We start from the raw sequence: 24,859 nt of genomic DNA, 5'->3' as shown, positions 1-24,859 counted from the left end.
ATGGAAGTGTACATACAACTCCTGCACATTCCATGCCAACCAAAACCAAGGGCAGAATTAGCAGAATCTAAGCTAAACTGACCATTTCATAAAACAATCACCATTTGAAACCAGATTTTTAAAAAAAATTGAAATGGTATGACTATTTAAGCTATAACATAGCATCGATCTCTTGAATCAGTAAAGTACACTTTATGACCCTTCCTCCATGACAAAACATCTATGCCCTTCTAATGAAATATACTATCAGTGCATTTAACTTCAGGGTTCACAGTTTCCAAAGTAAGCATTTACAGATGTAAAGATTAACCAGAAATTGTCAATCTTAGACAAATCCTAACCTGTACTCCCACTGATCTCAGTGAAAATGTTTAAAAGTATATAACCTTGAATGCAAGTTGAAAATCCTCCATTACAATACACTCCACAACGAAGGCAAGCAATCTGCAGTTCCCAGTATGCAGGCAGCTCCAGAATTCAACTCCATCCAATTATTTTCTTTACACTTCTTACTTGTCCTATTTGGCTAGAATTTTGTAGCCCCAGAGTCTGTATTCAACAGTATATTTAAATTAGTAGACAAATTTTAAAACAAGATCGGCTGGTGGGAGCAATTAAACTACATGCAAGTAACCAGAAGCACACTGTTCTCTCCATCAGACTCCTCATTTTCATTACCAAGTAGGTAGTTTGAGTCAAGAAATTTCCCAACTCTTTTAAAAGCCTCTGCTTAAAGAACCGTGTTTAGATCCCATTTTTCCTCCAGAGGTGGGGATGAGATCAATTTCAGAAACAGATCTTAAGCAGTTACATATCTGTCAAATTTCTATAAAGCTTTTTCTCCCCTCTGAAATCAGGAACATTTTGGAGTTTTAATAGGTCCTCAATTCCTCACGTTTTATAGATCTTTGATTCCCGCATCATAGGTTAAAACACAGGCAAACAGTTTAATCTATTTAAACTCAGTAAATTTTTGGTTTTGCACTATTTTATACAGTGTACAACCCATGACAACTAGAAGCTGATGATCCAGCAATTACTTAACGGGTATTATTGCTAAATATTCATCAATAGGGCCAGGCAACGTTCCGGAGACCCGGGTTCAAATCACACCATAGCAAATGATGGAATCTGAATTCAATTAAAAAATTCTGGATTTAAGAATCTAATGATGACCACAAAACTGTTGCCTATTGTCACAAAACCCAAATGGCTCACTAATGTCCTTTAGGGAAGGAAACTAAAATTTTTATCTCATCTGGTTTACATGTGGCCAGACCCACAGCAACGTAGCTAACTCTTAACTATTCTCTGGGCAATGAAGACCAGCCCAGTCAGTGGCACCTACAGCTCATGAATGGATGAGAGGGGCATTTCAGTTCTAAAAGTGATGCAGAAATCTATCAGCTACTAGATAAACATGCATGTTTGCTTGTATTTCAATTTGCAAAGGCAACAAGTGTACAGCAACCTCATTTGGACTGCATTTCACTACACTTGGCCATCTGATTTTAACAGTAGGCCAGTAAACATTAATGCTGCTGTACCAAGTCATTAAGGAAGCTGTATGTGAGCCACTGCCCATCTGTGTTTACAAGACAAACAGGAAACGCATTTTTAGATTTCACCCTCTTTTCTACTTCTGTCAAGCGGTTCCTCCTCTTCAGCAGAGGAATTATTTCTACTCCTACTATCAAGGCAGGAGATTGTTAGCTATGCTTTCCTATTCTGATAAAGGCTAAGGAACAGCCCAAAGATTTTTAAAGATCACCAGTCCATTGTCAATAACCATACCAATTCAACGCTGTTGCCCTTTTTAAACAAAAAAATCCTGTCCCAAATTTTTAAGCTGATTTGATTTGTTTTATTTTCTTGTGGTCACATGTACCGAAGTACAGTGAAAAGTTTTATTTTGTGAGGAGAACAAGCAGATCATAACATACAAAGGACATATAGATCATAGGATATTTAGAGATAATGGGAACTGCAGATGCTGGAGAATTCCAAGAAAATACAATGTGAGGCTGGATGAACACAGCAGGCCAAGCAGCATCTCAGGAGCACAAAAGCTGACGTTTCGGGCCTAGACCCTTCAAAAGGGTCTAGGCCCGAAACGTCAGCTTTTGTGCTCCTGAGATGCTGCTCGGCCTGCTGTGTTCATCCAGCCTCACATTGTATTATCATAGGATATTTAGACAGAGCAATGCATACAAGGTTGTGGTTACACAGGATGTGCAAGAAAGCAAGACCAACATTAGATTCGAAATTGCAGAAGTCCATTCAGCAATCTAATTACAGCAGGGAAGAGGAGATAATGGGAACTGCAGATGCTGGAGAATCCAAGATAACAAAGTCCTGAAGCAAACAGCAGGGAAGAAGCTCTTTTTGAACCTATTGCATGTGTTTAAGCTGCTATATCTTCTGCCTGCAACAAGTCTTATTTAACATTTCCTTCTTCTTTAAAACCATATGGGCTACTCTGTTAAATATCCCTTGCTGTAGTGTTAACATCCAACATACTAACTCCTAACTGCACAAATTTTTTCCTCATTCAAACATCATGCAAAACCTCACATTATGGCTTTGCTTTATCATATATTGAAAAACAACTTTTTGGGCTGGATGAATGGTGCTGCTTTCACCTCCCTTATCAATCAAGGATTTCAAAGGGAAACTGGACATACGTTTGAAGGATCAAGCAGGAGTGGAACCGTTCTGTGGAGGACCTGTATGGACTCATTGAACTGAATGGCCTCCTCCTAAGCTGTTCATGATGAAAACTTTAAATGGTTAGGCACATACTAGGATGCTGACCCAGGTGGAGCCAACTGTACTGCAGGTCCAAGAAAACAGAATGAAGGCTGCTAATTTCTTTAAAACGTGGTGCTGCCTGATTAGAGGTTCAAGGGCAGAAAGCTATAATTCCACATGCTAAGGGACTGATTGCAAGTGTGGGATTATTTTGGAGAATGTCTCAGGAAATCTCTGCCAGAGATGTGAGGTCAAACTTCGATCTCTGCATTTTGAAGATGCTTTCCATACAAGTATTCAAACTTTGACATGAGGCACAAAGAAACCGTCCACCTTAAATGAGGTATCGACAATTTGCCTTTACTCCTCCCTAGGCTATCCAACTGAAGAAGCAGCTACGTGTCACTCAATATTTTACTCACAACTACATTATAATACAATGTCAGATATATCTGCTTTAGTCCATTTAACTGCATCATTGAAGAAAAGTGGATGCAGTTTACCTCCCCCTCCCCACCAGTGTATTTCTTTAAAAAGACAAAATTGATTTATTCACCCATCTTGGAATACATTGGTATTGAATGCCACAAAGAAGCTTACTTGTTGACTCTAAATATAATTAGATTTTAACATAGATGTCTGTTAAACAAGTACCTAAGTGTCACAAGTTGCCAGTTGAGCAAATACATTAAACAATTTTAAGATTCTTGCTTTGGTCTCCAGGTGTCTTGAAAACTGGCTGCTCTTTGGATACCAATGTACACTGAAATTGCATGCGCAGGTGAATTCACCGTCCAAAACAATTTGAAGAAATGCAAATGTCAGCAAAATGACAGCTACCATAAGCAAAACAATCACAAAAAATCTGAGAAGCTGCTCCTACAATCACAATGATTCTCTCTTGTGCTTGTTGACAATTTCATTATTCAGAAAGGGATCACATGGGTTATCGAGATTGGGTTTTGACCTAGGATGCAAACAGGATGACAGAGGGCCTGAGGGGAGGCTGTGAGAGGAAATGCAAAGAGAGAAGAGCAGTTTTAAACCTTTTGAACAAAAAGGAAGATGCTATCATAATTAACTTTTAACCGGTTGGTGTATTACAGATGTTTTGTTTCATTAAAAAATTTGTATTTATGCTATCACATCTCAAAAACTTACATATCACAAATTGCTCAAGGTAAAGTGGTTGTGTTAGAGACAAACACGTAACAAATTAGCCATTAGTTCACCAGTCAACTTAAAATCTGTTCATGTTGACTGCTTGTGTACTGATGTATGCAATTTTTTGTTAAAAGAAAAGACTTTTCTGAACTATGCCTGTTGTCCTGTGCCAAATTAACACGTCAGAAACTAACACTTATCCTTGTGTATTGTGGCTTTAACTTTAATGAAACAGTGTTTATTGAGGAAATTGATGAAAGTCTTTTAATTCTGCTTGTTTGAATTCAAATACCTCCCAAGCATTATCAGAAATAAGCAGGAAATGCTCCAACACCTAATTTCCTCATCCAATAAAGGAGCCAGTAAGCACAAAAAATCCCAGAAAATATTAATAGGAGTCCACGAGAATAAGAATTATTTCGACCCCACTACTAACGCTATTTTTCTTTTGAAAGGGATTTTTCTTCATTAGATACGTAAATCAAGTGATCAGGAAGACGAATAAAATTCATTGCAAAGGGAATGGAATATAAAACTAGGGAAGAACTACGGGGATTTTATTGAGATATATAAAGAGTCTGAACATCGATAATCAGAGAATACTTTCTTTTCAGAGGTGAGATTAAAACTGGGGAGATTCAAGATAAGGAATGCTCAATTTTAAGATAGTTGAGAAGAAACTGAGATAGTAAGAACTACAGTTGCTGGAGTCAGAGATAACACAATGTGGAGCTGGAGAAACACAGCAGGCCAGGCAGCAGAGGAGCAGGAAAGTGGACGTTTTTGGTTAGGACCCTGCTTTCGAAATGGTCCCGACCTGAAACATCAACTTTCCTGTTCCTCTGATGCCGCCTGGCCTGTTATACTCCTCCAGCTCCACACTTATCTCTGAGAAGAAACTCTGTCCAGTCTGATAAGAAAGCAGGGGATGGTGGATCTTTAAAAACTTATTTGACAACAGAGTGTCAGATGGACAAGCGACACATCGATTACATAGAACATAACAGCACAGTACAGGCCCTTCGGCCCTCGATGTTGTGCCGACCTGTCATACCGATCTCAAGCCCATCTAACCTACAATACTCCACGTACGTCCATATGCTTATCCAATGACGACTTAAATGTACCTAAAGTTGGCGAATCTACTACCGTTGCAGGCAAAGCGTTCCATTCCCTTACTACTCTGAGTAAAGAAACTACCTCTGACATCTGTCCTATATCTTTCACCCCTCAATTTAAAGCTATGCCCCCTTGTGCTCGCCGTCACCATCCTAGGAAAAAGGCTCTCCCTATCCACCCTATCTAACCCTCTGATTATTTTATATGTTTCAATTAAGTCACCTCTCAACCTTCTTCTCTCTAATGAAAACAGCCTCAAGTCCTTCAGCCTTTCCTCGTAAGACATTCCCTCCACACCAGGCAACATCCTAGTAAATCTCCTCTGCACCCTTTCCAAAGCTTCCACATCCTTCTTATAATGCGGTGACCAGAACTGTACACAATACTCCAAGTGCGGAGATTATGAGGTCACAACAGGAAAGTGGAACTCAGGCCACAACCACATCAGCCATGACTTTCTTGGACAGTGGAGTAGGCTCAAATGGGGCAAATGGTCAATTCCCAAATCTTGTGCTTCCAAAAAAAAAACATGCTGCCTGATTTAGTTCCTAAGAAAGTCTAGCTCTAATGTTAATATTTGTGGCCCTTGGCTCTGGATTCTCTCTAAGTGAATTATTAATCCGCATCAAATCCTATTATCTTTGTACACATGTCAATTAAGCAATTCAAGTTGCCTGAACACAAGTAAATAAAAATCAGGTTTATTTTGTGTCCTCAGCTTAACCCTCAGTAAAGGTCTCTTGTGGGATAGAGCAGTGTTCCAACCTTGGACCAGAATCCGCGAGTTCAAGTCCCACCTGTGTAACCAGGTGGGTATAACATCATCTCTGAACAGACTGATTAAAAAAAATATTTTTCCAAAAAAGGCCTTGAAGGTTGGGGTCCCTTTTGGCAATGTTGTAGTGTCCCTAACTCCAGACCAGGAGGCCAGGGTTCAAGTCCCATCTACTCTGGAGGTGCGCAATTAACAACTTTGAACAGGTTGAGTAGATATTTTCCAATCCTCAGGGTTTAGGGTTCCTGTAGCACAATGGCGGCGTCCCTAAACCCGAGCCAAGGAGACCCAGGTGGAAGTTCCAACTGCTCCAAAGGTCTATAATAACATGAGTAGATTAATTAGAAAATATCTAACCCCTGAGGTATTGGCTTCACTCTGGTGAAACTATGCTGCATACTTTGCTGAGGATCAAAAAACATTCACAAGATCAGTGGTGAAAAGTGAACACAGGAACTCCGATGCAATCAGAGCGTTAGAAGAATCGACTTCCTTATTCTGAATTCAACCCTCACATAAGATAAAGGCCAACACTCCAGTTTTAAAACATTTAATTTTTATACCATAGTTTCCATGGGCATATGCGGGGAGACTAGGACTCGCGGGCACAGGCTTCGAATTAGAGGGGGCAAACTTAAAACAGAAATGCGGTGACATTTCTTCAGCCAGACAGTGGTTGGCCTGTGGAATTCATTGCCATGGAGCGCAGTGGAGACCAGGATGTTAAATGTCTTCAAGGCAGAGATTGATAAATTCTTGATCTCACATGGAATCAAGGGCTACAGGGAGAGTGCAGGGAAGTGGAGCTGAAATGCCCATCAGCCATGATTAAATGGCGGAGTGGAGTTGATGGGCCAAATGGCCTTACTTTCACTCCTATGTCTTATGGTCTTATATGTATTCCATTGTTAATTGTAACAGTTTGGAAGCTGCAAGGGAACAAAAGTACAAAAAAAAAATCAAACGAACAAGGCGGCTATTCAATCCCTTGAGCATGGTCCGCTTTTCAGTTTGTCTATGAGTGATCTGCACCTCAACTCCATCGTCCCCACTGTGGTCTATGCAATTCAACCAAATGTCTATCTCAGAATTCTCCCGTTATCCATAAATCAGTGGAGAAATGAAAGTTAGAGATGAGATGAGATTTCTGACTATGCTTTGTAAGAAACAGTGCTTCGTGATTTCTTTACTCTAATTTTAAGCTATATTCTCATGTTTTTAATTTCCCAGAGGAAACAATTTGTCTGTATATCAAACTAGTTATTTAGCACCACAGAACTTTAAAAAAAAATGAAGATTTGCCATCTTTCACTAATTAGGGAAATCTTAAAGAATGCCAATTTGAGGTGAAAGCCAAAATATATGCCGCATGACTGGACAGCGTTAATTCACCGGCAGGTGGATTTTGATGGTTAAAACGTGTTTACATGGAGAATGCACCAGTTAATGATTACAGTTAACTGTCAGTTCTTGTTTAGACTTTAAAAGCAGGCACATCTTCTGCATAGTTAAGACATTTCCTTGGGAAATAAAGCAGGGAATGGTTGTCACTATCTTCTTAAATTGAAAGAGGCACAGTGCATCTACAGTTCTGTGTGGAAAGAACAGGGCCCATATATTAAGAATCACTAATTACTCGTAATCCTCCATGCAAGGCCCTAATGTGGTCAACTCTTCATCCTACAGAGTAGCAACACAAGTAGCAATCGCCAAAACCGAAAAGCCACTTTACATATCACACATAAATGACTAATGTGGTATATGAATTTCAGTGAGAGAGTGATGGCAGGTATGCTGTTCCCAACAAGTAACCGCTGATCACACCCATCCAGCTCACGGTTGCAAAACTGAACAGCATCCCACAGAGGAAGTGATTCCACAATCTAATGACATTCACTGAATAATCTTGAATGTATAAAAGTTATGCTGACAAGAAATTTAGGACTGTCAGTCAGGCTTGCTGTATGATACACTTGCATGTACAAGACACTCCAAATATTAATACAGAGGTTTTTGCAAGGTTTAGCAAAATATTTGTTTAGTAAGTATCATCCAATTGATAGTGGTCTTTAACAGGAAGTCAGAACATTGAGAAAAGTAGACCTGGAGTCCTAACCCCGCAGACTGATCTCTGTGCTATCTTTCCTTCAATTACTTTCATTTTAAGGTTTCAAGGAAACAAATAATACACAGCTGTTTCAACTTTTACACACATTTAACCACAACATGTGACACCATTTACTGCTTTATAACACTGATCTATGGCAAGATTCCGCACACGGAGGCTATAGCATGGGGAAGCTGTTGAACTGCAGTGACTGTATTGTTTTGGCTGAGCAGGAAACTACTGTGCTCTCACCACCTGCCACAGACATTTCAAAAGCATTTACAGGTTAACAACCTCAACTTGATGGATCCCAGCATATTGCATCTTTTTATGGCCATCAAGTCCTGATGTCCGAGTTAAATCTGGAACTTCTGGCCCAGAGGTAGAGATGCTACCACTGCGCCACAACATCTCATCGCAGGCTCACTTCATCAAATTCACTTTTCATCAATCTGGCAGTCACAGGATATCCTAATATACAAATTTCAGCAGCAAAGCTAACACTTGGAATTCACCAAGCACTGCCGAAGCTGGAAATCAGAAACTGCTGGAAAAGCACAGATCAGGAAGCATTTGTGGACAGAAAGCAGCCTTAATATTTCAGTCCAATGACCCTTCTTCAGAACAGTAAAAAGGTCACAACTCAAAACTTTATCTCTGTTTCCTCTACACAGATGCTGGCTAACCTGCTGAGCTTTTTCCAAGCAATTTCTGACTTTGTTTCTTAGATTTCACACTATATATCCTAATGTAAAAGAGTTGTTGCATATACAAAACAGATAGAATGCTGGAGAAACTCATCAAGTCTGGCAGCATCTGTGGAGAGAGAAACAGAATTAATATTCCAAGTCTGGTATTACTCTTCTGCAGAAATCCAGTTTCCCAGCATACACAGTACTTTGCTTTTTTTAAAAAAACTGTACACTTGACTCCACATGAGCCTTAACATGGGACACTGAAACTATTCAGGCAACCATTTAGACTAAGGTTTCATGAGAACACACTTTTGGCCAATTAAAAAATTTTAATCAAAAATACAAGCTTGCAATGAGTGGTTACAATAATAGGGAAGAGCTGCTGCGCTCAGTGCAATGAAAGAAAACTGAAATTAAATCCTTATCCAAACTGCCCAGGCTCATGACCAACTTGGAAAACATCAATTCCCCTTTCGCTATGTGCTTCAGGACAGTTTCATGACAATCAGATCAGCATTCAACTTATTCAAAAAAACAATTTTATTTACTCCCACAAAATTATCAGACTAACTAACGTATCACCAACATTGACCCCCAGCAAATTCCCAGGGCACCGAAGTCATTAATAACATTGCTTGCTGACTCTGTTCGGACTTCATAGAACCCCAACAGTGCGAAAGCAGACCACTTGGCCCATCCAGTACATGCCACGCCTCCAAAGAGCATCCCACCAGATCCCCTACCCTACCCATGTAACCCTGTATTTTTCCCACTGCTAATCCACCTAGCCTACACATCCCTGGACACTATGGGCAATTTAGCATAGCCAATCCATCTAAGGTGCACATCTTTGGGCAATGGGAGGAAAACACAACACCCAGAGAAAGCCACACAAACATGGGGAGAACGTGCAAACTCCATATAGACAGTTGCCCAAGGCTTGAATCAAACCTGGGTCCCTAGCGCTGTGAGGCATCAGTGCTAACCCTTGAACCACCGTGCCACCCGTAGACCAGTTCTGAACACTATTCCATGTATAGATGCTACACTTTCCAGGTCAGAATAGAATATGCCTAAAAATAGCAAGAAGAGAAAACAGAATGAAAGACACACAAATTATTCAAAACGAAGGAAAGCTAAACCAAGCAAGACAGAAAATACTAAAAGATACGAATTAGCACCTCACAAGAGAAAGCTGGAAAACATTGTATACAAGCTTTAATCAAAACATGAGATTGGATCGGAAATGCTGACCCTTTTCTCTTTCAGATGCAGTATGACCTGATGCCCATTTTCAGGCTTTTCAGCTTTCCAGCTAATAGTACATTCTGAATTTCTGCCAGGGTGACGAAAGGTCAGACCGAGAGGAGTTCAAAATCATGAAATCAGTTCCATTTACTTATTTGTTCACAGGATGTGGTTGCAATAATCATTAAAGACAGTAACATATTGAAGATCAGTACAAATCTCCCACTGGCCTCTTAGCCCCCTCACCACCACCTCCCGACCTGACCCCCAATCATTTTATTGGTCAGAATATATTTTAACCACTGACATTTTTCCCCAGGATCAAGCCTATTGCTTTTGACTAGACTGATCTTGCAAAATAAATTGTTTAGCAGTGCTCAAAACAATGCTATTCAACCTGAACCTCAAAAACATTAGTTTGCAAATACAAACTCCATTCCCACATTCAATATTTTCAGTGAGACTGGCAATTTATGGTGGCCCTCTCTCAGTGGCCCCCAAAGGAATTTGTACTTTTTTCTTTTACAGCTTCTAACACAAAAACAGGAATGCATGTGTTTGTCATAAAACTGAATTCATTAAAATTAAGTATTAGATACAAAATCCATCATGGAAAACTGCCTTCGGAGCATCAAAAAGCTTCATGATACAAGGGAATAGAATAAATATTGAGATTCAGGGGTTTCTGCAATTACACCATTTCAAAAATGCACATTAAATAATCAGGGTGGGGTACTGCTCCAAACCAGCTAAACGTCATTCGTACTCAATACTTAAGTGAAAAACAAGATACTAGACAAAAGTAGAAAAATATAGAAGAATTTCCAAACTTGTCCTTAAAAATAAGGAAGTTACTAATGATAAGATACCAATATTAATATGGGTGGTTGCTTTTGTAGTCACATGAAAACATACTATAGAGGCATGCAAACCATGTAAGCTTTATCAGAAGATGCTATACCAACTGTCATCAGATTTTGGATTTATTCACACAGGAAACCACAATCCAAATAAAAGCTCTTTCCAAATCTCACAGCCATAAAACCATCGCCAATTGTCAGGAGAAAGCCATATGGCTCCCTAATGTCTTTTAAAGATGGAAATCTGCCACACCCACTTGGTCTGGTCTATATGTAACTCCAGACCCACAGCAATCTGATTGACTCTCAAATGGCCTAGCAAGCCACTCAGTTGAAGGGCAATTAGGGACAGGTAATAAATGCTGGTCGGCTAGCCAGTGACACCCATGTCCCATGGGCGAATAAGAAAAAAACATGATTAGGATATGCTAAACCAAAAATTATAAATACAGCCAGATATCTGGGCATCAAGGAAAACTTGCTGGATTGGTTAGGGAAGGTGTTATGAGGGTGCTAACAGCTCTGGGCTGCAGTTCTTAACAAATCCAGTGAACAGGTAAAAGGACATGAGAAACATTTCAAAGCACAGTCAAATGCAAAGTTTAAGCATTTACACAAAAGATTCTACAATAATTCCTTCAAAGCCTCTTCTGCAAAGTGCTCTCAACGTCATCGTGATGATTTTATCATTGGATTTGGAACTTGCAAGCACAGTCATCTTTATAAAATCTGATGGACAGTCATCCCCAAAATTCTGAAAACAGGAAGGAATCTACTGTCAACTTCAATGAACTCAAGGTGTTGATACAAAATTGGGAGATGCCAGCTACATTTCTTTTGTTACATAAACACACAAATGCTAACATGCTGAAAATACGACAGTGTGACCAATATCTGAATGAAAAGAAAGTTAATATTTCTGATGAGACTGTTAGAAACTGCTGGAAAGAGGGCATTTTATTATACAGAAGAAGTTACATTTTATTCCATCAATATGAGCGATACTAGCTTCTCAATCTGCAGATTGTTAGCATCCTCATAAAAACCTTAACATTACGATTACAAATCACCTGTGTTGGGGCTGCTACAAATAAATCTGTAGAGTTCCAAAGGAGATGAAATGGTGATGGAATTGGGCATTGTGGGCAACAGCAGTTTGAGAATCAAGACTGTTTGCGAATTTTCAAAACAAAAACATGCACCTTTCCCAGCTCCATCACTGTTCCTTTAAGTGATCCTCACCTTATATGATGAACTTGAAAATGAAACAACAGGAGTAGGCCACTGAGCTTATCAATTCCACTCCATCATTCAACATGATAGTGTTGGATTCTTTATCTCAATGCCATATGCTTGTTCTCTCCCATTACCTCTTGAAACTAAAAGGTATTTCTTTCTTAAACATATAAGTGACTTCACTTCCACACCCTTGTGATACAGAAAACAGGATAATCATAAGTTAGTTGGACTACATTAGACAATAAAACACAGATTATGCAATTTAAAAAGAACTTCAAAGTATATGCATTACTCTAAAACAAAGTAGTCTGGCTGGTATTACCATAGGAACATGTTTAATCAGATACATGGAAGCCAATGTCTGCAAAACAAAACCCAATAAATGTCTGTCATCTTCCAAGAGACAGTTTATACCAGGTCAATTTAACATGATTGAAAAGATTAGCATCTCCACTCTACAAGATTACCATTGAATATATTAATCCTACTTTAAAAACCTTACCTTGGTGCAAACACTAATATTAAATCAACAGTGTTAACACCTTTGTAGACAGAAAATCCATAGCATCCAACGACAGAAGTTGTCTTTCAAACGGTGAAGTGCAGGAGTGTTTTCTCCCCATCCTTTACAAAGTGTTTGGCAAGGCAACCACGAGGGAAACTCAGGCCAGACGTCTTCTGTTAGTTAGCAGTGCGAGCTTATCAGCTAGTTACTGGGCAATTCTATTCGTTTTTTTAAATATATAAAAAGGACGCCTCCTAGGTCAAAACACTGGAGTCGAAAGCTCACTGATGAGTTGACAGGCAATACAGGTATGAGTGAGTTTGGGTACCTACGGACATGCACATCCATGGGGTGTGAAACTGTTACAAGCCACAACGGATCCATCAAATAAGGCACCAGTAACATAGTAAAGTAAGTGTATTTAAACCAACTGCTAGCCCTGATGAAATATCAGGTGTATAGTACCTTTTCTTCCTCTCGAAATTAAGCACTCAAATGGCACACTTTACAAGCTCCAGGATATGGGGCACTGCCTTATAATTCTAGGCAACGCTGCAGAAAAGCTGATTTTTTTTTAAAATATAAGCTTTGGGGAAGCACAGAATGCCTTGACATTTTTGGTTTGGTCATGGTTAGCAAGATCGAGACTTATTTTCAAGGATTCACATTCTTCACACACTTGAGATTTCTCTGGTCAAAAATAAATCAAAACTTTTTTTTATATAAACTCTTTCAAGCAATTCTGGATCTTCGATTAGAACAGCATCAAGATGATCAGCCAGCGGTCAATTCTCAACATTTCAGAGTGGGGTATGTCTCCCCAATTTCGTTTCTTGCAGGCCACTGTTAACTTAACGGTGACGCTGACGTTTCCTCCTCAAATAAACGGGCCTTCCGAAACAAAAAGCCTCAAGTGTGCACGGGGAGGGGTCATGTTTTTGCTTCATTCAAACTTACTCCAACGCAGTTTTTTTCCTCAAAAGAAAACACATTTTATTGATTTTGGTTGACAACATAATCAGCTCAACGCACGTGTGTCTGTGAAAGCCCGTATTCAGATGGTTGAGCCCGAATAGCTTTTCCTTTCTCCCCCAGAAATCAGCTATAAACAGCACACAGCGGCAGATCATCTTTCCCCTCAAAACACAGGACCTGGTTTCACATTAGAAGATACAGGAACTTTTTATATATATTTTCTCAAGCTGTCATTCCAGCTCTTTAAAAACAAAATAACAGAAATCCTTTCCCCCTGCAAAAGGCCATTCTACTTCAAACAAACATTGTCTTCGGCTTGTACTAAATTCCAGCAGGAAGTCTCCTCCTCAGCTTTGCCATTCAAATATTCTGTCACTTGGTTTTTGCAGGAAAGAAATATCAAATTAGACACAAAAAATACATGCAACACCAGTTTTGTCTATATAACTAACAAGAATACAGTAATTTTTTACACATAGCCTCAAAACAAAAAAACTAAGGAAATTCAGTTGGCATGCTACTGAACAACTGCTTCTTACTAAGGCACCAAGGCCCTAGGTTTCTAAAACAAATTTTCGATGTAGAGCTCTCGGACACTGTAAAAGCTGATACTTTTCTTCAAGATAAAAGTCCTATGTTAAATAGTCCCTAAGCAAGGCTATCCAATGCAAAACTGAAGGCTTGCCTTAAGATTAAGATCCTTTACTGCTCTTAATCCTCATTTATAGTGAATTTCTAACACTGGATTGTTTGTAGTTTGAAAAAAAATTAAGACCATTTCTTCTTTTGGAATGGGTTACCTATACCAAAATAATTGTGCCTTGGCTGCCAGGGATAGGAAGAGAACACCACAGAACATAGGACATTAGAAACATTAAAGTATTTTACATTAACAAAGGTGTCCAGGACCTGCCCTCTTAAGTGGTGAGCATGTGGAGATCTACAAGTCATTCAAAAATAATGCACGTATAGTAGAAGAGAACTCCAACCCAAGAGGGCAGCAACAAAGACTAGGAAAATAAAATGGGAAAGAGTGCCTCTGATAGGTCAAAGGTCTGTGCTTCAACACTACCCTCCCAGCATCCTAATGTCAACAATAACTAGATGCACTGCTGTACCTTGCAGAATCGCCTAGTGTTCCCAATCACAGCAGAAGAGGGGCAAAAAAAAAGTATATAAAAAGACAACACTAGTTACCAATGACCATTTTTGAGCCTCCATTCAACTAGTGACTGCAGCCAGTTCCTATGATTGAATGGCCTGCTAGTTTTCAGAGGCATGGTCTGGTGAAGACAGGAGCACAGTTCCAACTAGACTAGGCGAAGGGCTTAGGAAGACTACCAAACTTCAAAATCAAAACAACATCTGGATTTTGATTTATTTTTCCACAGCTTTCAACTGTGTAAGTGCTCCTAAAAGATCACCTTTAACTTCCAAACAAAATACAGAATCCAAATACTGAAAATAGAAACTCTACGGTTAAATTAAGACTGCTGCTTTAGTACGTGATGAGAAAGCCAATACTCAAAACCTCTTTTGCATCTACACTCTTATCTATCCAAAGACATTTAGGTTATCACTTCTTTCAGAATATTGGAGATAATCTAAACAGTAGGAGAACTGCAGCTTTTGTACACCTGGTCCTTAGGACAACATGCCAACTGTTTAGACATGCACTCCTGATTGATGCTCTATACATTTTGTACTCCATCCCAGATCATCAAAACAAGAGATTGAGATTAAACCAAAGACACTATTCAGTTTAAGCTTGAATTCCACAATGTAAAAATTGTTCAGAACAGTGCACACGGACTTGCTCGAAACAAATTTGTATCCCTTTAACAGTTTAAAACATTGTTGTATCAATTTATCTGGGCTAATACAATTCAGCTGCAGCCACCTTAACTTCACGCATCTCTCATTTGGCTCAAAATTCCCCATACAGAAAGTGCAAGTATTCAATTTGGTATTAGTATGCACATGTACAGCTTGTGCAAATGCATACACCTAATTTTAGAAGAACTCATATCAAAACATGCTCCTGCTATGTTAATATCAAGATTTGTTTAAAGTCACTTACTGTGTTGTTTTCACAGTTAGCAAAGACTAGTGGTAGTGGAATGCAAGTAAAATGATTTGGTGGATCAGTGCATCCCAATTATAACAATGCTGCATTCCAAGGGGCAGGATGCCCTTCAAAGTCTCCATAAACACATTAATATGCATTTGCATTTTAAAAAAAATTATAGTTAGGTCTTTCTTTTGAACATCCTGCCCCTAATTTTCTCCCCTCACCTGAATTCTCATCGTACACAGTTCAATAGGTGCTAGAGACACCCCAAGCCCCTCAACCCCAACTCTCCCTTCCCTTTCACCTTGCCAGCTCGAGAAAGTGACTACAATTCCTATCTGTCATTGGGGACACAGGGCTCAGAGATCAGCCAATCTTCTTGGATATCCACACTGCAGTTTTAATACTTTCACAGAATGGGGTCCAGCTGTTCACGCAGGCAGTACACCAACTTCTTGAACACAAGGGGTAAGCAATAAATTTCCTCTTTAGTGATGCCCACAAGAGTTGACTTGTATTCAAAGGGATCACTAAATTTTATTGTCCGAGCTCCTCCAGTACATGCACAAAGGTCAGTTGTCATGTCCTAACTGGCATTTCAATTCAAGAGTTAAGTCAAAAGATGCCTTACAACAGGCATTCACATATCATTGGGAGGAACAGGATACGCTTTTTAAAAAAAAAATCACGCCAAGCAGATCAGTTTTATCTCTTTTCAAAAAAAAACTGCTTACCAGCAAGTGTCCTGTGACCTTCAACACTGCGAACACCTCAAACAAAATACTGTAGGCCACAACTTAAGTCTTTTGTTAAAAATTACATAACATTTGCTTGCTGGCACCGATCAGTGACCTAATGTCCCAGATACAATTCGGAGGAGCTGGAGGTGGGAGAAGTACTTTCATTCAACAGAACAGCATAAACAGAAAAAGCTGAAATACATCAGGTCAGTTCCTGTGGCTGGTCAAAACAGTTAGCATTTTTCTTCACAGACAAATTGACTAGCTTCACGTTTAGGTTTTTCTGATTTTGTTCAGATTATATGTTTGTACTACAGAAACAGTCAGTGTGCACTTGCATTTTCTCATTTAAAAGAACTTCTCTTTGTACCATAATTACTATGCCTGTGTACTTGTTCAAAATATATCTTGCATTAGTACAAGACCTATGTAAATCTAGTAGTTTCCCATCTTGCATTATTTTTAAATACTGCCATCTGTATGAGTAGGCCCACACATTTAGAGCAATTTGTTACATTAGATAGAAATAACAACGTAAAAGCATACATTTCAACAGTGTAGTATCAAAAACAGGAAATCTGAATTATTTGTGCAGATTTTACTTGAAACTCTGCCCAAATGGAAGCCAGCAGTGTTTATAGACTCAGAGGGCTAACTTCAGTTTGTTCTTCTCTCCTCTTTGCAAAAGGTTTCAGCCAACTAAAAATGTACTGTCCCAAAGAAACCCTGGCCACCTTATTTCACAAGTACATAAAAGGGTTCCTGCTTGGCTGGAAAAAATTTTGCAAAACATTTGCACCATGGCTGCGCAGCTCCTCTAAGTACTGCAAAGAGCACAGGATTATTCTACATCTTTTTTTTAAATTTTGATAATTTTCTATCCACCCTGCTTCCTGAAAGTTCTGATGCTTTCAGGATTGGTTTAATGGGCCGACAATTGACCAGAACTCCGAACAGCCAAGATTGGCCCAGTCTCTGCATTTTCCAGGACTGAGCAGGGGATCTAGATAATCTTTGATTTCTTCCCACAACTGACAAGTTAGCCCTCAAAAGAACAAGTACATAGGCACCTTCTTAAAAATATTTTACAACTCATTTCAAACCAAGATTCTTGACATATATAATCCATTTGTTGTGAGTTTGTGTGGCATGGCAACTGACTTTACTGCCCAAGATCACTGGTTCAAAAAACTTCAGCCAATCTAATTGTAGATGTTAACATCAACTTTGTAGATTTTGGACTGAACGCCAAGTAACTAAAAATGTTTTTTGAACCATCAGGCATGAAAGACAAGAATTACTTTACTTCATTCCAACTTTTTGAGTTAGTTTGAGGGATTACTGGTGTCCAAAAGATATCAAGTGCAAAACAAAACTGCCTACAACTCTTAAAGCTTATAACATAAAACAGTTTTCAAGGTCTTTGTTCTCCTGTATCAGTTATATTTACAAAAACTAGAAAACAACTCAATTTAAGTTGTTTTGCCCTTCAATAACATTAAAGGAGTAAGACCCTCAGTTTCCAATAATGAATCCTGCTTGGACAAATAAACAGTTACTGGCCTCTAGCACCGACAGGTAGCCATTACCTTAAACAATGCAGGGAGCACTCAAGCTCTGTACAATTGATGGTTTAAGCTTAAGTGAAAGTGCTTGGGTATTGAAATGTTGCATGGAACACTTTTTTTTCTTCAAAAAGAAACCACTACATGTTATGGACACAAGACTTCCTTTTTACGTTGAGGACATGGAAACAAGGATAAAGCGAGAGCAAGAACATTTTTTATAAACAAAAAAAATGGTGGCCAGAAGTTATTACAAACACACAGCTAATTTAGTAATAATTGTGACTGAATTTGGTGTTAAGCATGGCACGAGTTGGGAGGGTAGGATATTTTAAAAGACAACAATATTACTTCACTGTCAATCAGTAGAAGATCTATTTTTACTAGAGGCAAGGCTGCCAGCTTAGTTCAGTTGGGGGTATTGGTGTGGGTGTGGGAGTGGGAGAGTGAGAGAGTTTGTAAATAGAAAAATAGGGCTCCAGAACACACAATGTGAACAAAGTATCTGACAGTTTGGTGATCTTTGCCCTCTTTGTATCCCGTTTACATCACAATACTCAGCAGTAGTACAGCAAACAGTACAATTTCAATTCTAAGCTGTACCACGTACAATTATTATAACTAGACAGTCTTCTTCAGATTTGGCTAGGGTTCGAGCAGAGGTTTGCAGATACTGTTGAGAAAAATCACAAGGTGGGAAAGCATGAAGTACACCAGTGTGGTCTTTCTCCTTGCTTCCTCCCACAGGCAGGCTAATGACACCAGCTGCCTGCTTTTGTTTTAGATAGGACACCAAGTTCCTCAGTGGTCTCTGTGGTGAAGTGACTTGCTCTACAGAAGCTGACATTCCTTCTACATTTTCCATGCTGTTCAATGCTGGTACAGCCAATAGGACACAATAGCCATTAGTGCCTGATGCCTTGATGCGTCTTGTTACCTCATCCAATTTAGGCTGATCTAGTCGTAAGCGCTGAGTGATTTTTAACTGTGCGACTTTTCCACCAGTTGAGACATCCATTAATAAGTTGGCCGCAACGCCAAGATCACCCTCAAGGAAGTGCATGTTTGTGGAAAAAGAACTATTCTTCAGTACCAGCATTCCATGCCAGGCTACATTTAATTTGCGTTCGTATTCCCGGAAGCCATCCGATGCTTTGGCATTGCTGGAGTCAGATTTAGTCTTGCTCCTTGTGGGACTTGCACATTCTGTAGTTCTATGTTTGCGGTCTTTATCCTTTTCATTCACATTGACAGTTTTGGTCTCATGTTTACCACAGGGCACTTTTTCTGTGCTGTTACAACGATCCCTACTGGGCGAATACCGCTCATTCTTAACATCACGGTCTGAATCACTGTGGCGTCCACCATCACGACTGCTATTACCCGGGCTGCGATCCGGGGAAATGCATCGTCGTTTTCTGGAGCGGTCATTGCTAGGAGAACAATCAGCTGGGCGTGTATCTGGAGGGCCTCTCCTTTTCCTTCTTTGGTCCCAATTTTGCAAAATATGGTCACGCCCACGTTCAAGAGACCAGCTATCCCTGACTTCACGATCCAGATGATCGAACTGTTCATGGCTATTTCTGTTTCTTTCCCGGACTGAAAGGACATGCCAGTCATTGCCTGGGAAAAGCTCTCTTTCTCTGTAATGCATTGGAGGAGAATTTCTTTCCCTACCCCTCAGACACTCTGCACCTCGAGGAAGAAGGCCATCTCCAATCAAATCAAAAGGAGGTAGAGGCAAGGCCTGCAGATACTGTTGAGGATAACGATGTTCTGTATCCGCAAAGTCAACTCTTAGACGTCGATCTGGTCCACCCAAGGGAAAGCCACGCATCTGAGTACATGCAGCTTGTGCAGCATCCAAGCTTTCATACTGAATATAAGCCCAATTGTCTCCCTTTCTGTAGTCAATTGATCTTATGGTCCCAAATCGATCAAATTCCCTTGCAAGACCTGCTACAGGAACCCAGGCACCCAATCCTCCAACCCACAATCGAGTGGTAGGCGTTGCTTTCCCATATCCAATTTTGATGGGATTTCGTCCAATTACTTTTCCTGACATTGCCATCTTAGCTCGATGGGCCATGTCCAAGTTTTCAAATTTCAGGAAACCATAAGAATTTCCTTGCCCACGTGGTGGCCTCTTGATATCCACCTCCAAGATAACGCCAAACCTTTCAAACGCAAGCAGAAGGTCATTTTGTGACACTGAAGGGTCCAAGTTACCAATAAACAACGTCCTGTTAGCTCTTTTGTCATCTTCTGGCAAGATTTCATCCTCCCTAAATGTGGTTCTATCAAGTGTGTAAGCAGCACGTGCCCTGCCTTCATAAAAGGCATAATCCCGCTCTCTTTCCAAATCTCTCTGAGGTGGAGGAGGGGGAGGTGGTGGGGGTGGTAACTGACGCCCCAAAGAACTGCGTTGCTGAGTTCTATGCTCTCTGTAACCAAGTCCAGCAGGGGACAGAGATCTTTGCCTGTGTCGGTTGCCTTGGACACTTGGTGCAGAATACCCATCCATTTCAGGGGAGTAACTTCTTCCTTTTGGAGGAGGATAAACTGTTTCAATTTTTAGAGGGCGATCATGCAGTACCAATCTGCCCTTGGCGTGCCTAGCAGCCTTAGCATCCTCAGAATGTCTGAAATTCACCAGGGCCACTCTTTCATCACCATCCCTGGAAATCTTCACACTGACATCCCCAAACTTCTTAAACTCGTGGAAGAGGCCATCCTCAATGGCACCATCACTCAACTGGGAACCCAGATTGCTGATCTTGAGGGTTTTGTATTCAGCAGGCTGTCTCTCAGTCCTACTTGCCCTTGAGGAAGCGGAAGAAAGACTCAAGTTATTAGTAGTCCGGTTGGGAGGGTAAACATCATAATCTCTGTTGTTGGTCCTTTTGCCGCTAATGTTGCGAGCCCTCTTGGCATTGCCGTGGTTTTTGTTGTTCCTGTTGATGCTGTTGTGGGTATTCCCAATTTTCCTCGGCTGTTGGTGATGGCCGCTTCGCCTTTCCTCACCGCGTTTTCCGCCAGTTTTAGGCGACACGTCTTTCTCCTTCATATTCCTTAACGACAGGAATTAGCAATCCAGGTTGCAGGAAAAGACAAAAATCAATCTTCCACTAAAAATACAGACTGATATAAAAACGGGCGGATTGCACTATCTCCTCGCCGCCGTTCCTTCACTGGTACTCCTTCATTATTTCCCTTTCCCCTTGGGAAGGAATAGAAACAATCGACGCTTTTAAATCGACAGTTTACCTCAGATAATTCATTAATCTACCGACTGAATCCCTTTTTTGATGGTTTTAAATCGATTATTTCTTCCCGATATTTTTTTCCACAGATTTTCACCAACACCGAAAATCCACTCGGGCCATCGCCGCCATTTTGTACCTGATCCCGCCCCCAACGCCCACGCTGAATGGCCAGAACCTTTGTGTCCCGCACTATGATTGGCCGGGACCACTAGGCCTCGCTCTGTGATTGGTCGAGATCACTGGGCCTCCCCATGTCACTGGCCGGTGCTGTGTCACTCAGTAACGCCCTGGTAACGCACTCGGCAATGTCTCATAAACCCTGTTCTAAAGTCGAATGGAGGGCCGGATATCCCTGAATTTATTAAACAATCTAACGAATTTATTAAGCGCCACCTGAATAAATCCTGGAGAATTTTACAGTCTATTCAGTAGCACTTTACTTTGATTGGGCCCAGGCAGGCTATTGCTTGGCCAATCGCCTGGCAAACTTCTAACGAAGACTTGCTGAGCGGAACCTTGAGGAAAATCATGGCCGTTGGGCGATGGAAATTGGAAACACGAATAAAAAGATCAGACCAGAAATTCCGTTCGAATTCTAACGTCCGCCCCTATCCCCCCGCATCCATTGGACGCGACGCCGTAGCACCACGCCCTCCCATTGGCTGCTTCCCACATCCTTCTGGCAGAGTAGCTCCGCCCTTTTCCCCTCCCCCTCCCCAATACACATTATATATGATCTCTCGCACAGATGGGGAAGGAGGAGCTGGTCCTGGTGGAGTGTGGTAATCGGTGCAGGGCTGGAGGAACACAGCAGGCCAGGCAACATCAGAGGAGTAGGAAAGCTGACATTTGGGTCTGGACCCTTTTCCTGCTCCTGAGATGCTGCTTAACCTGCTGTGTTCATCCAGCTCCACATCTTGTGATCTCACATACACACGGTAAGCCATTTGCCTGACCAAGCGTGTGGGCTTGACATGTTGACTTTCCCTCTTCTCTGACCTGCTGTAGCCTCACACCTACAGACTCTGGCTTCCAGCATCTGCAGACCTTATTGTCTCCAAGCCATTCACCCCATTTAGTTCAGACAAAGGTCCATCAAACCTAAAACAGTAACTCTGATTTCTGTGATAATAAAATGTGAGGCTGGATGAACACAGCAGGCCCAGCAGCATCTCAGGAGCACAAAAGCTGACGTTTCAGCTTCATCAGAGATGAAGGGTCCAGGCCCGAAACGTCAGCTTTCCTGCTCCTGAGATGCTGCTTGACCTGCTGTGTTCATCCAGCCTCTCATTTTATTATCTTGGAATTCTCCAGCATCTGCAGTTCCCATTAACTCTGATTTCTGTCCCTGGCTGGTGCCAGACATGCTGAACTTTCCCAGCAACTTCTGTTTTTGTGTCTGATTTACAGCATTTGCAGTTTGTTATGTTCTTATTAAGTGATTTACAGCATTGTGATTGTGCTGTTGTGCTTCTGAAATTCTCTCTAACACCATTCTTGTTCCCTACTATTTCCCTTGTAGACCATCTTCCATTATTTATCCAAACTCTCTCGCTGTCTGAAAACAAAACTGGCTGTCCGATAGAAGACAGAGGGTGGGAGTAGTTGGAAAATATTCAGCCTGGAGTTTGGTGTCTTGTGATGTGCTGCAGGGATCTGTTCTGGGGCTGATTATCTTTATAAATGGTTTAGATGAGAAAGTGGAAGGGTGAGTCAGTAAGTGTGCTGATGACATGAAGGCTGGAGGAGTTGTGGACAGCATGGAGGGCTGTTGTAGGTTGTAATGGGACGTTGACAGGATGCAGAGCTGGGCAATGAAGTGGCAGATGGAATTCAACCCAGAAAAGTGTGAAGTGATTCATTTTGGAAGGTCAAATCTGAATGCAGAATACAGGGCTAATGGCAGGAGTCTCAGCAATGTGGAGGAGTAGAGGGGTTTAAGGTCCACATCCATGTGTCCCTCAAAGTTGTTACCCAAGTTGATAGGTTTGTAAAGAAGGCGTACAGTGTGTTGGCTTCATTGGCAGGGGAATTGAGTTTAAGAGCCATGAGGTTATGCTGCAGCTCTATAAAACTCTGTTTAGACCACACTAGGAATATTGTGTTCAGTTCTGGTCACCACATTACAGGAAAGATGTAGAAGCTTTAGAGAGGGTGTAAAGGAGATTTACCAGGATGCTAGATCGGAGATAATGGAAACTGCAGATGCTGGAGAATCCAAGATAACAAAGTGTGAAGCTAGATGAACACAGCAGGCCAAGTAGCATCTTAGGGGCACAAAAGCTGATGTTTCGGGCCTGGACCCTTCATCAGACCTCACTGCAAAGCCTCTTCCAGGGATGCCTAACCTGAAGAAGTTACCCTCCTCCCTCTGGACCAACCTCTGATGAAGGGTCTAGGCTCTTGTGCTCCTAAGATGCTGCTTGGCCTGCTGTGTTCATCCAGCTTTACCAGGATGCAGCCTGGACTGGAGGGCTGGTCTTATGAGGAAAGGTTGAGGAAGCTAGGTCTATGTTCATTGGCGTGACGAAGGATGAGAGGTGACTTGTTAGAGGTTTGCAAGATGATGAGAGGCATAGATAGAGTGGATAGTCAGAGACTTTTTCCCAGGGTGGAAATGACTATTACGAGAGAGCATAATTTTAAGTTGATCGGAGGAACGTATAGGGGAGATGTCAGAGGCAGGTTCTTCACACAGAGAGTGGCGGGCGTGTGGAATGTGCTTCCGGCAGTGGTGGTGGAGTCAGATACTTTTAGTTAGAGACTTTTAAGTGACTCCTGAATAAACACATGGAGGATAGTAAAATATAGGGTGTGCTGCGTAGATTGTTCTTAGGATAATAGGTCGGCACAACATCGTGGGCTGAAGGGCCTGTACTGTGCTGTACTGTTCTATGCTACATGTTCTATTTTCTTTTGGAATGTTACAACTGAGGTGTTTTCAACATCCTTTTTGGCAGTGCTGATGGGATATCTTTCCTAATTTTGCCTCTGGATCCTTTGTTAGTTGTTATAAATCCATGCCCTCTGTTTAAGGATCCTTCTCCAGACATCATGAAGCTCTTCGACATCAACGACAGTTGCATCAAATGTTCACTTAAGTTCCTCTTCTATAAGGAGAACAATCACAGCTTCCCTTGAATATTCACTAACTGAGTCTTCCATTAGTAGTTTCACTGATAAATTTCCTCAGCCTCATCTCTTATGGTGAGTTGTCTAGAATTGGACACAAAATATTAGCTGATGCCTCATAAAAGTTTTATAAAATTTTAGCAAAATTTTCTAGCTTTTGCACTTTCCAGGCTTCTGTTTACAAAGGCTCTGCCCTCTGTGACTGAATCTTCAGCTTCCTGACCAACAAACCACAATCACTGAAGATTTGCCAATTGCACAGCCTCCATGAGAACAGTCATCACTACGCCCCCCCCCCCCCAAGAATACATGCTCAACACCCTACAGTACTCCCTGTACAACAGCATTGCCAAAATCTAAACAAACGCCATCCACAAGTTTGCTGATGACACCACCTTGGATATAAAACAATGACGAATCAGAAAGGAGATAGAGGGCTTGGTAACATGGTGCAATGAGAACAACCTCTCTCTCAACGTCAGCGAAACTAAAGAACTGATCATCGACTTCAGAACAGGATGTCAACATGCCCCCATTTACATCAATGGTGCTGAGGTTGAGTGGGTGGAGTGTGTGAAGTTCCTAAGAGTGACGATAACCGTCAACCAGTTTTGCTCTTCCCACGTAGATGTGACGGTCAAGAAGGC

General features: G+C 41.0%; 1 protein-coding gene across 1 annotated transcript; it reads right to left on the bottom strand.

Annotated features, from left to right (window-relative positions):
- Positions 1-13,430: 13,430 nt before the first annotated feature.
- On the bottom strand, positions 13,431-21,659 carry rbm15 (RNA binding motif protein 15). Its single transcript, XM_048553196.2, has one exon. The coding sequence runs from the start codon at positions 20,879-20,881 to the stop codon at positions 18,407-18,409; it is 2,475 nt and encodes an 824-aa protein (XP_048409153.1). The 5' UTR covers positions 20,882-21,659; the 3' UTR covers positions 13,431-18,406.
- Between the last annotated feature and the right edge of the window lie 3,200 nt (positions 21,660-24,859).

The sequence above is a fragment of the Stegostoma tigrinum genome, chromosome 21 (assembly GCF_030684315.1).
Source record: "Stegostoma tigrinum isolate sSteTig4 chromosome 21, sSteTig4.hap1, whole genome shotgun sequence".
Classification (NCBI taxonomy): domain Eukaryota; kingdom Metazoa; phylum Chordata; class Chondrichthyes; order Orectolobiformes; family Stegostomatidae; genus Stegostoma; species Stegostoma tigrinum.
This window is presented reverse-complemented; position numbering and strand designations above follow the sequence as displayed.